The sequence below is a fragment of the Lycium barbarum genome, chromosome 5, assembly GCF_019175385.1.
Source record: "Lycium barbarum isolate Lr01 chromosome 5, ASM1917538v2, whole genome shotgun sequence".
Taxonomy (NCBI): Eukaryota; Viridiplantae; Streptophyta; class Magnoliopsida; order Solanales; family Solanaceae; genus Lycium; species Lycium barbarum.
Window position 1 is genome coordinate 132,859,150 of NC_083341.1, and position 15,600 is coordinate 132,874,749.

Below are 15,600 nucleotides of genomic sequence, written 5' to 3' on the forward strand. Positions count from 1 at the left end.
TTCTTAAGGGATTAGTTAACCCTAAGACATGTCCATTTACTTCGATTTGAGCTCGAGAGAGAAAGATTGAAGTTGGGAAAGATTAATTAACAAGAATTTGGGGCTTTGAAACCTATCTAATAACTTGAGCTAGAGATAAAAAAGTTACTTGAGATTGTATTGATTGTGCTTAATATCACACTCCAAGGCTTGAGAAATCTTAGAGTGAAATTCATTGATTTGGTCGAGAGACTTTTGATGAGATTTTAGATATCATTATCTAATTAGCATAAACTCAGTCATAGTTGTAAAGTCGTGAAATACATTGGATAGTTACTTGAGAGTTGTATCCATGTTTGTGGCCATTGATCATCTTACTTATTTTCTAGGTTAGTTTTATGTTTGTTAGTTTTTATATCAAAATCAAATATTGAAAAAGTGTTTGGCTTAGCTTAGTTGGTGATACACCCTTAACTTTCTTAATCGCCTTTACATTATTCTCTATAGGATTCGACCCTGTGGGTAAATTATATTACGATGACCGTGTACACTTTCTCAATATTCACTCAATGAAGTTAATTTCGAGGGATTTGTACATAAGCAAATCGTAATCGGATAAACGATAAACAAAAAAAGAAATGGATGCACACATTCGAAAAGAAAGTTCGATAGTAAGGCAACTGACATGTCGTAAATAGATCAGAATCTATTACCTAAGATAGGTAAATATTCCGGAACACTGGACATAATAGGAAAAAAAGTCAAAACAGCTTTCCTTAGAATTTAAAACATTAAAGGCAAAGCCTATGGAGCAATTCTAGCAATTTCAATTGTCTTTCTCCTTAGGTTGAATAGCCCTAGAGTTTTCCATGTCTTCGAGGGTCATTTCAGCAGCTTTTACTTTGGTCCTTGTCTCGTGAAAAGATGAAGTAAGGTCAAATCCGCGAATGCTAGCTTCTTTGAAGGCTTTACTTTGCATTTCGATCGCAGATAAGTCGTGACGAAGATGTAGTTTTTTACACCGGATCTTGAAATGATCACGGAAAACTTCGACACTAATGAGATATTCTCGAATATTGGCAATTTCTACTTCCAGTTCAGCATTCTTGTTTTGAAAACCCATGCAAGAAGTGGTCATGGATTGGAGAAAATCACTCTGTTCCCTTAAAGAATCGGTCGCATCATTTAAATGCATTATTAAGGAGGCTTTGAGAGATTAAGAATCTTTAAGATCATACTTCAATGTTTTATTTTCGGCCTTGAGGCTCTCGTTTTCTTCATGTAGGTTTTTCTCTTGTTGGGGTGGAGCAAAGGAACGAGCAATTTCAATAGCTGAGGTTGCGGTAGCATGGCCTTGGAAATATATATATATATATATATATATATATATATATATATATATATATATATATATATATATATATATATATATGAGGAAACGTAGAAAGGGGAAGAAAGTTTTAAAAGAAAATTGTTCAGTTAAGAGAAACATGTACCTGAAGGAGAACGTCAGCCAATTGAGTCAGGGATGACTCTAAATTGGTGAAAAAAGACTCGGGACACAGTGATGATCCCGAAGAAACTTTGTCTTGAGCTGTAGGATTCTTCGAAGCTGGCCCTTTGATTGGGGAACTTGGAGGAGTTGAAGGTTGATCAGTGAAGGGATCCATGTGCTCCTCGGAGGATTTATCAGTCGAGCTGTCAGGTGTTGGATCGTTAGCTTCATTAATTTTCTCTTCTTCATTGAGTATGATTATTGGAGGTGATGCATTCAGTTGAGTTTGATTCGGTGCGTCTAAAAGTAGACGTCGGGAACAAAGTCAAAAGTCGAGGGGGTAAAAGCTTCTTTTTCCATATGCTTCCGGTTGGATGATTCAACTTGTCCGGTAGTAGCCTTTCGAGATGAAGTCTTTTTAGAAATGGACTTCTTCACCAGGAGACCCGTAAGAAGGATGCCGCTATAAACACACTAAAAATGTTAGTAAAGAAAAATGGTGGAAATAATTGGGCTCACCATGATTCTTGTTTTTCTACCACTCGGAGTACGTGGTCCTTCGAGGCATTAGGAAATGCAACGACCCATTCAAAAATTTGGATTGTTAGAGTCGATTCGACTGAGACCTCTATAAAAAAAAATAGAGAAAGTTCAATTTGCTGAGTCAAGGGCAAAATAAAATCTCAGTAAGGTACATAAGAATTGCAATCAAATACTTACGGGAAGGATTCCATAATTTCAAAAAAGGCTTGAATAAAGAGCGGTCAAGTTGGTTTGGTCGGATCATGATGAAATGGTGCAGCCAATCTTGATCGTAGTTATCTTCTGGGTTAATCAAACTGTGTTTGCCCCGACGGTATAGGTGCACCAGTCCACCTCAGATAACCTTAGGGATGTATAGATGAATCAGGTGGTCCAAAGTGAAAGAAACACCGGCTATGCTAGCCAGGAGTTGAATATAATAAACCAAACGCCAAACTTGTGGCGCAACTTATCCGACGCAAATTTTATAGCATCGGCAAAAGTCCTCGATTATCTGAGAAATGGGAAGAGCGAACCCTATAGCGAATGGGTAAGTTTACACCATAGAGAAACCATTGACTTGATGATTCATTCTCATCACATCGTCAACATGAACAACGTCGATATCATCATTAAAGTTGCAGTCTTTTCGTATAATAGGAATCATTTAATTATTGATAAACATTCAATGTTAGTAACAGATTCAAGATGGGTCGAGATATGGTAGTAGTCGTGGTATTTGAAGCCGATGGGAAGAATGTCGGCAGCAAGATATTCGAGTTCTTCTTTTGGATTGGAAGAATTCATTGGGGATTTTTCTGAACGACAATGTTATACCTCGCATTTTCAGAGCCTGAGCGTGACACGTGCTCCCTCAAACATTGACAATCCTGTTGATAGTATTATATTTCGCATTCTTGCACGTTGGATTATTCGTAAGCGGAGGTGGGGCCCACACATTGAGATTTTTTAGGAACACGCGACAAGTTATATGAATCACATATGTGAAGTTAAACACAACTCAAGAAGGACCCTTGAGCCAAATCAAAGTGGCAGCCCTCCAAACAAATATTTTTAAGTTACGTTTTTGGGTGATCTGACTTCGGGAGGCCATCACCCCATCAGTGTTTGGGAATTTGGGAAAACTCTCAGAATGAAAGTTGTAGATAATTGAATTAGATTTCCAACCATAGGTCGTGGGTCCATAGGTGACATCGTAATAAGGAGATACGGACGTTTTAAGACAGAAAGGTCAGTGGGCTAGGCCCAATCCGGGCCCAACCGGGTTAGGCCCATGACCCATGTCTATTTAAGTGAAATATCAGCCTTTTTCTCCTCAATTTTCATACCAAAACACCAGAAAATTCTGGAGAGAGAGAGAGAAGAGCCTTGGAGAGAAGAAAAACCAATTTTGATCAAAATCTGAGTCCCGAATCCCCAAGCCCATGAAGAAAAAAGTGTTGTACGCTGCGTTGTCTTCAATTTGAGCTAAAAATCAACCAAGGAGAAGAGTGATAACATGGTGGCTGCATGGTTAAGGTTTGATTAAGGTTCCTTTTCATTGTTAATGAGTTTATTTAGAGTTTTAACGGATTAGCACGAAGAGAATAGCCCGATAAATTCGTTTGTTGGCGTTGTGAATTATGGAACGAGATCTGAAGGGAATTTTGGATGAAATAAATGTATTTAACTTGTAAAATGTGGAGGATGTTGTTATTGATGTTGTTAGCGTTAATTCTAGCTTCTTTATAGAAATAAAATTATTAAATACTTATGTCGCAAATTTGGTGGGTTGAGAAATCTAGAAAACATTGTGCGGGCTATTTTATGGCATACGTTGGTGTTGGAAATGGTATTACTACTATTGGCATTGTTGTTGATGTTGTTATCTATTGAATTGGAATCTCGGGCTAGGCATATAAACAGGGGAAATGCTGCCCGAATTTCGACAGAATTTAAAAGGGTTTTAATTAAAGTTTCGAGACGAACGTACGACGATGATCCTAATGATATTATGAATAATTCCATATGTAGATTACGAGGCTACGAATAATTCCTAAGCGAGTTGAAAGTCGAGAATCATCTTCCAGGTATGTAAGGCTTACCCTTTCTTTCTTTTGGCATGTCCTAGAGCTAAGTAAGGTATGATACGTACCTTGGGGTAACTCTATTCTTAATTCTGAGCTTTCTTACGATTCTTATTCACTTTTTGACATGAGCATACTTGGTATTGTTGAGCTTATTGTATGATTGAGTAACGAGTAAAAACATAAAGAGTTTCTGTTCCAAAAGAGGTTCTGTAAGTATTAATGTCTCTAACTTTTGTAGACGGTCTCAGATTGCTTTGAAAAGTTCGTAGAGGTTCCTGTGGTAAAAATGTCCATAACTTTCTTATACTAAATCGGATTGACCCAAAACGTGTTTATGATCCTCAAGTGTCGATTTGTGTACCTACCTATCGAGTCTTAAAAAAATTGATTTATGTGCATATAGTTTCTCACTACTCTGCTCGTGCATGCCTCAATATGTCCTTCACTGCGTCCCGGGCTGGGGCATGTTCTCGTGCGCACTCCACTGCATTGTTCACCGCGTCCCTCACTAGAGGGCCAGGGCACGCTATATATGTATATGATGATATTGTAGCATGATGATATGATGATACGGGGGAGGTGGACATGATGGCATATGATGATCCTATTCACCGCATCCCTCACTAGAGGGCCGGAGCACGTTATATGCATATATGATACATGATATTGACATGCATGATTTTCATTTCAAAAGACAAGTGTATTGACTCTATTCACCGCGTCCCTCACTAGAGGGTCGGGGCACGTTATATGCATATATGATATATGATGTTAACATGCATGATTTTCATTTCAACAGAAAAGTGTATTGATGTCTATTTTCAACAGTCATACTTGTTTCTGGTAAATCTCCGTTTTAGTTATGATCCTCTTTATTGTGTTTCATGCCTTACATACTCAGTACATATTTCGTACTGAACCCCTTTCTTCAGGGGCTGCGTTTCATGCCACGCAGGTGCATACAGATGAGTAGAAGCCATTGTTAGAAGAGGTTCCAGCGGGATTGGCGAGTTCTATTTCCTTCCGGAGTGTTGCCGAGTCAGAGTATATATTTTATGATTCCCGCTTGATGTTAGAGACTTTGCAGACAGAGTCACGTATGTGGGTCGTCAGTCTTGTAAACGGCTCTGCAAGCCGATGTACCATTTTGCGTTATGTTACAAATTCCATATGATTACATATTTTACTTGACTTGAGAACGACGAAAAGAATGTTTCTGAAAGCCTTTACTATGTATTTCATTTTTCATTTGATTTAAGAGTCCAAAGAGATTATGTGTGTAATAAGAGTCAGCGGGTTCGCTCGGCCCTAAATAAGGGTCGGGTGCCCATCATGCCCTATCAAGATTAGGGTGTGACAATTGGGAAAGCGAAATTCTTAGGGAATTGAGTTAGCAATGGTAGAGAAGACATGATAGGAAGGTTGAATTTTTGAGTAGGAATTAAAAATCTAGGGTTTGCTGAAGAGGGAAAGAAGACGAGTGAATATATGCTGTGATTTCTTTCCTTATATGCATTTAGTTCGAGAAGATGAAAAGATGGCGTTTCAAATCCATTCCCCGGAGTCACTGCTTTCCACCAGGAAATGAAGGGACTATCTGTATACATCAAAAAGTAAATATTGACACGTGGCATATTAACAGTAGGACATGTGGTAGCTCGGGTAAAGGTATTCTTAACCATTTCGTCGGGACAAGATAAGGGTCTCCGAGTCTCAATTGGAGGAAATCCATTGAGCCGGTATTGCCTCAAAGGTCATTGATCGGGTCATTAAATGAAGATAATACAGCTCACAGTCGTTACTAGATCGGAGCAAATCTAATTTAAACTTACAATTAGGATTGAATGAGCATTTAAGACTCACAATTAGTCTTAATTATCAGATAATCACAGCCAAAGGGCTGATTCTTGTACTATAAATAGGAGTGTATTATTCACGTTAAGGGCATTAGATTTCTAGTACATAAAATTCTCTACAAATTTCTCAATTAAGCAATATATTTCAAGTTTTCTCTTGCATTCATTTTTAACTGTCAATCCAGTCATCGAGCTTCAGCCAGGAACAGGTTGATTTTAGCTGAGAGAATTACTCTTGCTAAGCTATTCAAGCTCTTTCTTTTTATTTATTTACTGTTTTATTATTATTCGACTAAAATTCATTTTATCACAAATCGATCCACATATCCTTTAAACAACTAACAAATTCAAATGTACCCTTGTTCGGGGTAAATATCCATAATTTCTAGAAACAGTAAATAAACCTATTATCGTGTATAGTTTAATATCGCCACGTCTTTTTTTGCATTTTGTCGTAAGATATGATGCAACTCTCAGGGAAAATAAACATGTTTAATGTGGTCTTTTTTTGAGCACAACTCATAAGTTATGCAAAATTTCGTACTTTTGAAAAGGATTTAGCAAATAAAAAGATATTCAATAGAGGGATATGATATGTCTGAATTTTTGGAAATAAAATTTGACCTTTATAAGTCTACTTATACTCAAAGAAAATCATAATTTATATTGTCTTCTCCTATTTAAACAATGTATGGACATATGTATATACCTTCCCCTGCGAGAAGCTTTAAATAATGCATGCCCCCAAATAGATTGATTGTCGTTGTTTTCTTGAATAAAATAAGCTCACATATCTCTTTTTTTCTTGAATCAAATAAGCCCACATATCTCTTTTTTTGTTAAAAGATGTACTTTTATCTAGAGATTATATGAAAATATTGCAAGAAGGTTCAAAAATTAAACGTCTAAGTCTAAAAAATAACTTTAAAAAAGAATTTATTAGATTTATGACATTTTGTTTTTCTTCAGAAGGTCCATCCACATGATGGAGGCGTTTAGGCAAACTCCTAAGCTATATATTTACCAAAAGGAATAATTACATGGGGAGGACATAGACCTTAGCCTCATAAACATTGTCAAGGTTGGATATATCCACCTTAGAAGTTATTTGTACCGAACAATGAAATGTTAGCTGTTGAGTATCACTGCTGATGATGGAATGAAATTCATCAATGCAACAGTTTACTATATACATCATAAGAACCAGCAAAACAAGATCAAAGCAGTCAACTAAAATCAGAAATGAACTTGTTCTTCTTCCTGTGTCTGAAATTTGGGAGCCCATCAAATTCAAGTTTCATTGAGGCTCTAACCTTTAAAGGTGGGAAAGTAGCTTCAGTGAAGATAGAAAAAGACTTGGAATTTTCTCTCATATTGGCAAGCAAGTCAGCAGTAAAGTTACCTTCTCTAAATATATGCGCAAAAGTAAAATTACCAGCACTAGTTATGCTAGTAATCTGCTCAATGATTTGCTTGATTTGCCAAGGTGGATCAAGCTTTTCATTGATGATATTTATAAGCCAAAGGGACTTTGATTCTACCACAATATTAGAAAGACCGGCATTTAAGTATATTTTAATTCCTTTCAACATAGCATTGGCTTCAGCAATATTGTTACTAGACTGCCCATAGTATTCTGTAAAGGCCTGAATCATAGATCCAGTTTGGTCTCTGATAATCCCACCACCACCTGCTGATCCTGGATTACCTTTGCTGCACGCATCAACATTTAGTTTAAACTAGTTTTAAGCAGGTTTCAACCACCAAATAGCTTGATGTAAACAACAGGTTTTAGTTTTTCAGTCAACTCACACTTTGCCAAGGATTGGGAAGATGTAAGTCAGGAAATTAACTTTGAGGATCAAGGAGATGATATTGTTGACTTGACTAATGATATGCCAAGATGACATGATTTTATCACCAAATCTAGCCTTACATCTATTTTTTTTACAGCTATTTTTCCAAATTTCCCAATAAATAACACTTGATAGGCACTGTAGAATGCAAGCGTGAACCTTATTTTTATCTTTAGAAATCCACCAGTTCATAGTTAACATGGTTTATACCACAAGTATTACAAAAGAAGTTCCAAGCCTATGAAGGAATCTGCCCTTCAATAAGAAGATGTTCGGTCATTTCAATCTTGTGACTAGTGCAACAACTACAAATAGATAGGAGATAGATCGCAAATCTCTTCAACGCATCATCAGTGGGGATTTTGTTCTGAAGAGCTCTCATCATAAAGAAAGAGATCCTAAAAGGAAATTTTCTGTGCCAAGTCTTAGAGCTAGACAAAGTGTTGATGTTCTTCTTTCTAACTAAATTCCAGGCAGACTTGGTACTGAATTTCCTTGATGCATCAGGGGTTCAAATAGGTTGGTCTTTCTTATCTGGGCAAAATTCAATATTCAAATTGGAATTGATCACATTCTGAGGCAAGATTCTTCTAAGTTTATATTGCTTCCAATTATTACCTATGTAGAATTCCTTCACCAAAGTATACTTAGGAGTCCTGTAGTTCTGCACAAGGTTGGCAATAGGGCCAAAACCTGTCCAATTGTCCCACCAGAAGGAGACATTTTCTTTGCCAATTTTCTATAGAATACAAGGCTCAATCATGTTTTTGCTGTCCATCAACCTTTTCCATATATAATATTGGCTAGAGCATGGGCGGAGCCACCTTGGCTTGAGGGGTGTCAAGCGACACCCCTTCGCTGGAAAATTACATTGTATATATAGGTGAAATTTTGATTTTATAAGTATGTATACTACTGTTGACATCCCTTAACACAAGTTGAAGGCTTAGCGTATCGGTTAAGGGGTTGCAAAAAGTTTTTAAGATCATGGGTTCAAACCTAGATCACGACATTTTTACATTTTTTGACACCCCTTAATATGAATCCTGGCTCCGCCACCAGGCTAGAGGACCACTTCTTTGCAATTTGATAGAATCTATTACAGAATTTGGCTTCCAGGAAGGATCCGAGCAAAGATTTATGAGTTTTAAATTTCCACCAAAGGTTAGCACAAAAAGTGTTACATATGTTATTTAGGGACCTAAAACCAGCACCACCCTCATTAGTTGGCAAACACAGATCAAACCAGGCACACCAATGTTTCTTCTTTCTGTCCCCATCCATACCCCAAAAGAAATTAACAATTATCTTTCTATCTATTCGAGAGCAGTCTTTGGAGGATGAACAGCCGATAGAAGGTGGATAGGTAAAGCATGCAGAACAGATTTAATCAGGATAGATTTTCCTCCATAAGACAACAACTTTCATTGCCATCCTTGAAATCTTTTAGCCACCTTAGCCACCATATTATTGAAATAAATAATTCTCTTTCTCCCAAAATAAATGGGGCATCCTATATATTGCATAGGAAATTGGGACTGGTTAAAACCAGTCATGTCGCTAACAGAGTTGATCCTAGGATCATCATATTTAAAGGGAACATAAAAGCTAGACTTGCTTTTATTGATCAGTTGTCAAGAGATTTCTTCATATCTTTGAAGTTTATCCATCAAGAGTCTCAGTGACTGTGAATGAGATATGTTAGGCCATTCTTATCAACTGTGAAAGGGACAAAATTAGTAGCTATTAGAGAGTCCATCATTTTAGTGAAAAGTTCAGCTCGTATGACAAATAAAGAAGGAGAGAGGGGATCTCCCCATTTGATGCCTCTGCCGGAGTTGAAAAATCCATGTCTGACTCCATTAATGTTAACTGAGAACCAAACATCACTGATGAGTCTCCAAACATTGTCAATCTATTTATCAGCAAATCCAAAGTGTTTGAGAATTTTGCACAGATATTCCCATGACACTTTATCATAGGCTTTGGTCATGTCTAGTTTAATTATAACATTTCCATCCGGGGATGGTCTTGTGACATTGTTGACCATGTCTTGAGTCAGCATAATATTCTCTGTGATTGATCTTCCTTTGATGAATCCTGTTTGATTAGGAGACACCAACTTGTGCATAAAGTGACTGAGCCTTTGGTTCATCAGTTTTGAGATAATTTTAACTGAGAAGTTATTCAAATAATTGGTCATAATTCAGTGAAAGTCTGAGAACAATCCACTTTAGGAATTAAGACCAAATTAGTATGAGTGATTGATCTTGGAATTTGAGTACCTGCAAAAAAAAAAATCAAGAACCATTAACAGTAAATCATCCTTGATAATATCCCAGCAACTATGATAAAATTTTCCAGAGATCCCATCAGGTCCAGGGGCACTGTAGGAACTCATGGAGAACACAACATCTTTCAATTCTTCCATCGAGGGATTGGATGTTAGAAGAGGGATTGGATGTTAGAAACTCATTATCAGAATCCGAAATTATTTTAAGGATACAATTAAGCAAAGTGTAATCTTTATCACATTCTTTTTTAGAAAACGGTTTATGGAAAAAGGATACGGCTTCATTAGCAATGTACTCATCTCCTTCTATCCAGCTTCAATCTTCCTTCCTCATCTTTTTAAAGATAGCCTCTTCTTTCTGCCCTGGACAATAGAACGAAATAATTTGGAGTTGACTTCTTGATACGCTCAAATTACACCTATTAATGGCGTAAAGCGGACGTTGTCAAATATAGTAACCCAACAAGGTTGGGGTCGAATCCCACAGGGAATATGGAGAGAAAAGAGTACTAATCGTATGCGATACCAGTCTTTAAATGCTTTAATCCTATTCCAGATAGTTTGAATTGATTGTTGAATAATGTAATTGAATACTTTCACTTAAAATGTAATTAATGTGAGAGAGAGACTAAGGTTGTGTTCCCCAATTTGATTAGATATTATGCTTCAGGTTTCAATATGATATACTTCTAATGGTTGTTCTATGAATATGCACTTGGTCTCTTAAGGACTTCTTAATGTTTCCCAACAGTTAAGCAGTATTTCCTCTTTATGATTCTTCCAAATATAAAAGAGTTACAACCGAAAAGCGACCAATAATGTCAATTTAGACTTATTCTTATTCCTAAGTTAGTCTATTAAACGAGGGTTAACGCCTCGAGTCATTGTTATTCAATCTTACCAATATTGACTCTCTTTCCTAAGAAAAGTCAATATAATGGCTTCGGCTAATGCTTGCAATCATTGCCCAACGTTACAGCTCAAAGATAGAATAAATAACAACAACCATTATGCATATATCAATAATAGAAACCCATTCACATAATATCCATCATGGGACTCACAACCTTAGCTTTAAAATTAGCTTCTCATAATATTGACTAACAAAGAAAGCTTACAAGTAAACATGATACACTTACAATGCAAATACAAGGTGGAATGAGAGTGAAGTTGTTGCTTTAAATGTTCCAACCACTTCTAATACTCAAGACCTAGAAGTTGTGCCTCCAAAAGAAATCTCCTAAATGCTTCAACAACTAACAGTAAATGACTCCACAAGAGTCTATGCCAAAAACTGCAGGATTCTTTAAACCAAAACCCTAGCAAATCTATTTATAGCATGTCCAAAACGGGAATAATTTCCAGACGAAAATGCCCTTGCGCATAGGTGCGATTCGCACATAGTGTCGCATGTTCAACCCGTAAGTCGCAGGTTTCACCAGACCATCGCAGGTGTCGCATCTTCAGTTATTTGTTGAGCAGCATCCGCGACACCAGAAGCAATTCACATGTTACATGTCGCATGTGGTGTCACATGTGGTGTCTTATTTGGTCCTCTCTGTCAACAGGTGCTGCACCACCTGCGACTCGCATGTGGTACCTGCGATTCGCAGGTGGTGCCATTGTTCAGTTCTGTTGGGTTTTTGCTTCATTTGCTTCGTTTTGCTTCAAGTTGCTTCCGACACATGTTATTCTACAAATTGACACAAAAACACGAGAAACGGCATCAAAAGCACTTGGGGATTTACAAAAGACTAAGTAATTGACGTCGAATGAGCCGTAATTTCACGACTCATCAACACCCCCAAACTTATACTTTTGCTTGTCCTCAAGCATTTAAAACAGAACTACCATATATGCCAATTGCTAAGTACTACAATGATGATCGCAATCAGCCAAAACATAATTGTTCAAAATACGAATTCCCCTCCCTCTTGTTGCGAGACATGGTGTCTTTCCTCAATAGGCGAGCATTAACCAACTGATGCACTTGATGACACAATGTTATTCTATTTTTAAGAGAAATGGCTTCAAATGAGGCGTCAAGAAGTAATTCTTTCATTGAGCCTAGTAATTCACATGCCCTCACAATAAGACCAAAGAAAGTCCCACACACACATATTCATGAATAGCAACTGGGACAAAAGACGAGTAAGGAGAGAACCACTCACACTCAGAAAAGAAAATGTACAAGTACAAAAAATATGGTGCCATAAGCTTGCCTTTTAAGTATTTCTCCACTAATATAAACACACTTTGTTCAAAATCAATTAGGACTTGCGGGTCATAGTTAAGGTTCGGGGTTAAGGTAGGGTGAAATTTGGGTAAGAGTGACTTGACATCTCCCTAGGAATTTTCGAATACGCTTTCTTCACCTAATCCATTCCTTCTTCAACATTTAAGCATTATCCGCCAATTCGTGCCTCCTATTGCTAATATCATTATTTCTTCTCTAGTTTTCCATTTATTTCTTACATCGCAACCATTATTCACACCTTTCTCTACACAAATATCTACATATACATTTTTTTTAGCTACCACCCCCAAACTTAAGCGCTTAGCCAATTGTAGCGTATTCCATTTGCTTAGGGGGATAGGATGCAAAAAGGTGGGTAAACAAGGGCAAAAACAAAGTTACGGCTCAAAAATGGGTTAACTAGGATATCAATGCAATGGGTAGGAATTTTTAGGTTTAGTGGCGATCCAAAGAGAGCCTAATATCCTTTTTCAAACAAGTGTAGTTTAGTATTTTGCCTTGAGACACTTTCCGGGCAAGTTCTAGATCACAATTATGCACAAGACTAGAACAATAACCTTTCACACACATGGCACATGGATTACTTTGTTGTCTTCTAACTACTTCTCAACCCATCATTCTAGACTTGCAAAACATTTGTGTGTCACCAAATGAGTCATGTTAGTGTTGCTCCTCCCCTCTGAGTACATATGCAAGAATTTTTGGGAGGGGTGTGGTCAAAATACGATCGAAAAACAAAATAAGAAAAATTTATAAATTTAAAAACCGATCAACCATCACTATTATACGTAGCAATGACAAACTACAAGTGCACAAATTTAAACATTAGCTATCCTAAAACAATAAAAACAAACATATGACCTATCCTATAACAATAAAGACAAACATATATAAAGACAAACATATGCAGCGTGAGCTGTCCTACCCCCAACAAAAGGAATATGCAGTGTCCTCAATGCATCAAAATGTAGTACAAGGGATGAGTAACTCACGATGGACGCATCAGGCGTCCGATGGCGACTGATCAGAGGGAGGACCTCCAACGGAGGTACGATCAATGGAAGCGGGGCAGTGTCACCCTCCAGCCCCGGTGTCAGTATCTCAGGCCACACAGACGGGGGCAATGGTGTGTCAGCTGGAGGAGCGGTGGATGAACTGGCCTCACCCACCCTCGGGGGTCGATATGCCCTCCTGGATTTCCTGCTTGCCTCTAGGGACTGCTGCATCGCCATATATGTGTCAATCTCATCCTCAGCGATACCAGCAGCCCGGGCGAAAGTACGTGCCTCCTCAACAGCTGGGTCAGCCTCCAGCTTCTCATCAAACTCTTCATCACTTTCTTCCTCCTCTTCTTCCTCTTCTTCCTCAGTGTCTTCTTCCTCCCCAGTTGGCTTCACCACCCTTTTCCCGAAGGCATGGCAGGCGTTGTGGGCCCATTGGAGAATAAGGAGGCACCGGAAGGTAGAATGGGTGCACTGAGCTCAATGTCGGGGACCTATAATACTCGAATGTCCTCCTTGACTTTAGCTAGGTCCGCCCGAATGGCCGGAAGGCCGCCTACACTGCCCCCCTCAATCTGCTCCAACCGACGATCAATGTGGCGAACATGCTCCTTAATTTGGTCCTGCTCCGCCCTAATAGCAGTGATCGCCTGAGTGTAGGGTGACATGGCTGCCTCAATTGCCTCTTTCACAAAATTGGAAAGCCTCTCAACCAACCAATTAACTTTAGCATCTGCTGCCCAGAGTACTCGCATATCCTCGGTAGACACTCCACGGGCTGCTGTAGTGGATGGCAAAACCGTGTCAGTGGGAACTGTAGTGGAAGAACTTGGAGGGTCAGACCTTGGTACTTGAAGGGCAGTGGTGGGAGCTTTCTTCTCATCATTGGTGGCCAAGTCTTCGGGCTCAAGAATATAAGCATAAATTGTTGTTCCCGAAGCTCTTGGCTCTGTCCTCACCCGCTTTTGCTTCCTAGTTCCCGGTTCTAATTTGGTGTAATCAATCATTTGATCATTCGGTAAATTCCTTTCCACTCGAGGAATATCACGAACCTCTTTCTGGCAGCATAATGTAGTAATCAAACAAGGAAAAGGGAGCGATGTGTTCTTTTGAGTGGACCTATTCTTGATCTCGTCTCGGATAATACCCCCACATCGACAAGGTACCCAGACATGAGTGAAGCAATGAGAATACACTTTGCAATAGGTATGTCACGCCCCGAACCATGGCCTGGACGTAACACGACACTCGGTGCCTGACTGCATGTGACCGAGCGAACCACATGGCTTGCTGAATCATCATGATACATAACATATGCGGAATATAACGTGAATGCATGATGAGCCTTTATAAAACATGTTAAGTCATAATACTTAATAAAATACTTGTTTAAACATGAGTGAGCCAAAATGGCTATACGACTCCAAATGTCTGACATGACATAACTGAATTTTCTAGTCTATGAAACCTCTATTATGAGTCTGACTGAAAAACATACTTACTGGGACAAGGCCCCCAGCATACCTTTAGATGCATAATTAATCATAAACAAAAGTTGACTAAACCCCGAATGAGATGGGGCTCACCAATAAGCTGATACGAATGTTGTCCTACTGAGCAGATGTGTCGTCCTGTATATCAGTACCTGCATCGTGAAATGCAGGCCCCCGGGTAATAAAAGGGGACGTCAGCACATTGAATGTACTGGTATGTAAAACAACTGAATGAAATAACATGAGACATGAAATAGCATGATAAGAACTGAAACTGAAAACCTGGACATGAACATGAGCATGAGCATGAGTACATAAACATGAAATTGAAACTGAAACTGAGTACTGGAACTGAACATAATCATGAGTACTGTAAGCATGAGATAATCTGTAATAATCTGTAATGATCTGTAATATTCTGTAATATTCTGTAATACCGACATGAACCACCACGGGGAGAAACGTGGAGTCTGATCTCTGCCCGATCAGCTAAGCCATCTCGTACCTTGCCGGGGCACGAGACATGAACATGACATGAATGGATCCAAAATCACTCAATGGGGAAAATATGTAGGAATCGTCCTATCTGGGCAGAGCGATCCTTATCCTACGTTGGCATACGTAGTTTCAGGCTATCTGAGCCTTCTCGGTATTAATACAACTCCCGAACATGAAAATAATATAGTTGGCTAAGAAGCCCATGACTTTCGTGAATTTACTTGTACTTGTCTTGGAATCATGATTTCACGAAATAACTT

General features: G+C 38.5%; 1 protein-coding gene across 1 annotated transcript; it reads right to left on the reverse strand.

Annotated features, from left to right (window-relative positions):
- Positions 1 to 7,168: 7,168 nt before the first annotated feature.
- LOC132639840 (uncharacterized) lies at positions 7,169 to 9,082 on the reverse strand. Its single transcript, XM_060356236.1, has 2 exons — positions 9,000 to 9,082; positions 7,169 to 7,655 (listed from the first exon to the last, which is right to left on the reverse strand). Exons 1-2 carry the CDS (start codon positions 9,080 to 9,082, stop codon positions 7,169 to 7,171), a joined length of 570 nt encoding a protein of 189 aa, XP_060212219.1.
- Positions 9,083 to 15,600: the final 6,518 nt, after the last annotated feature.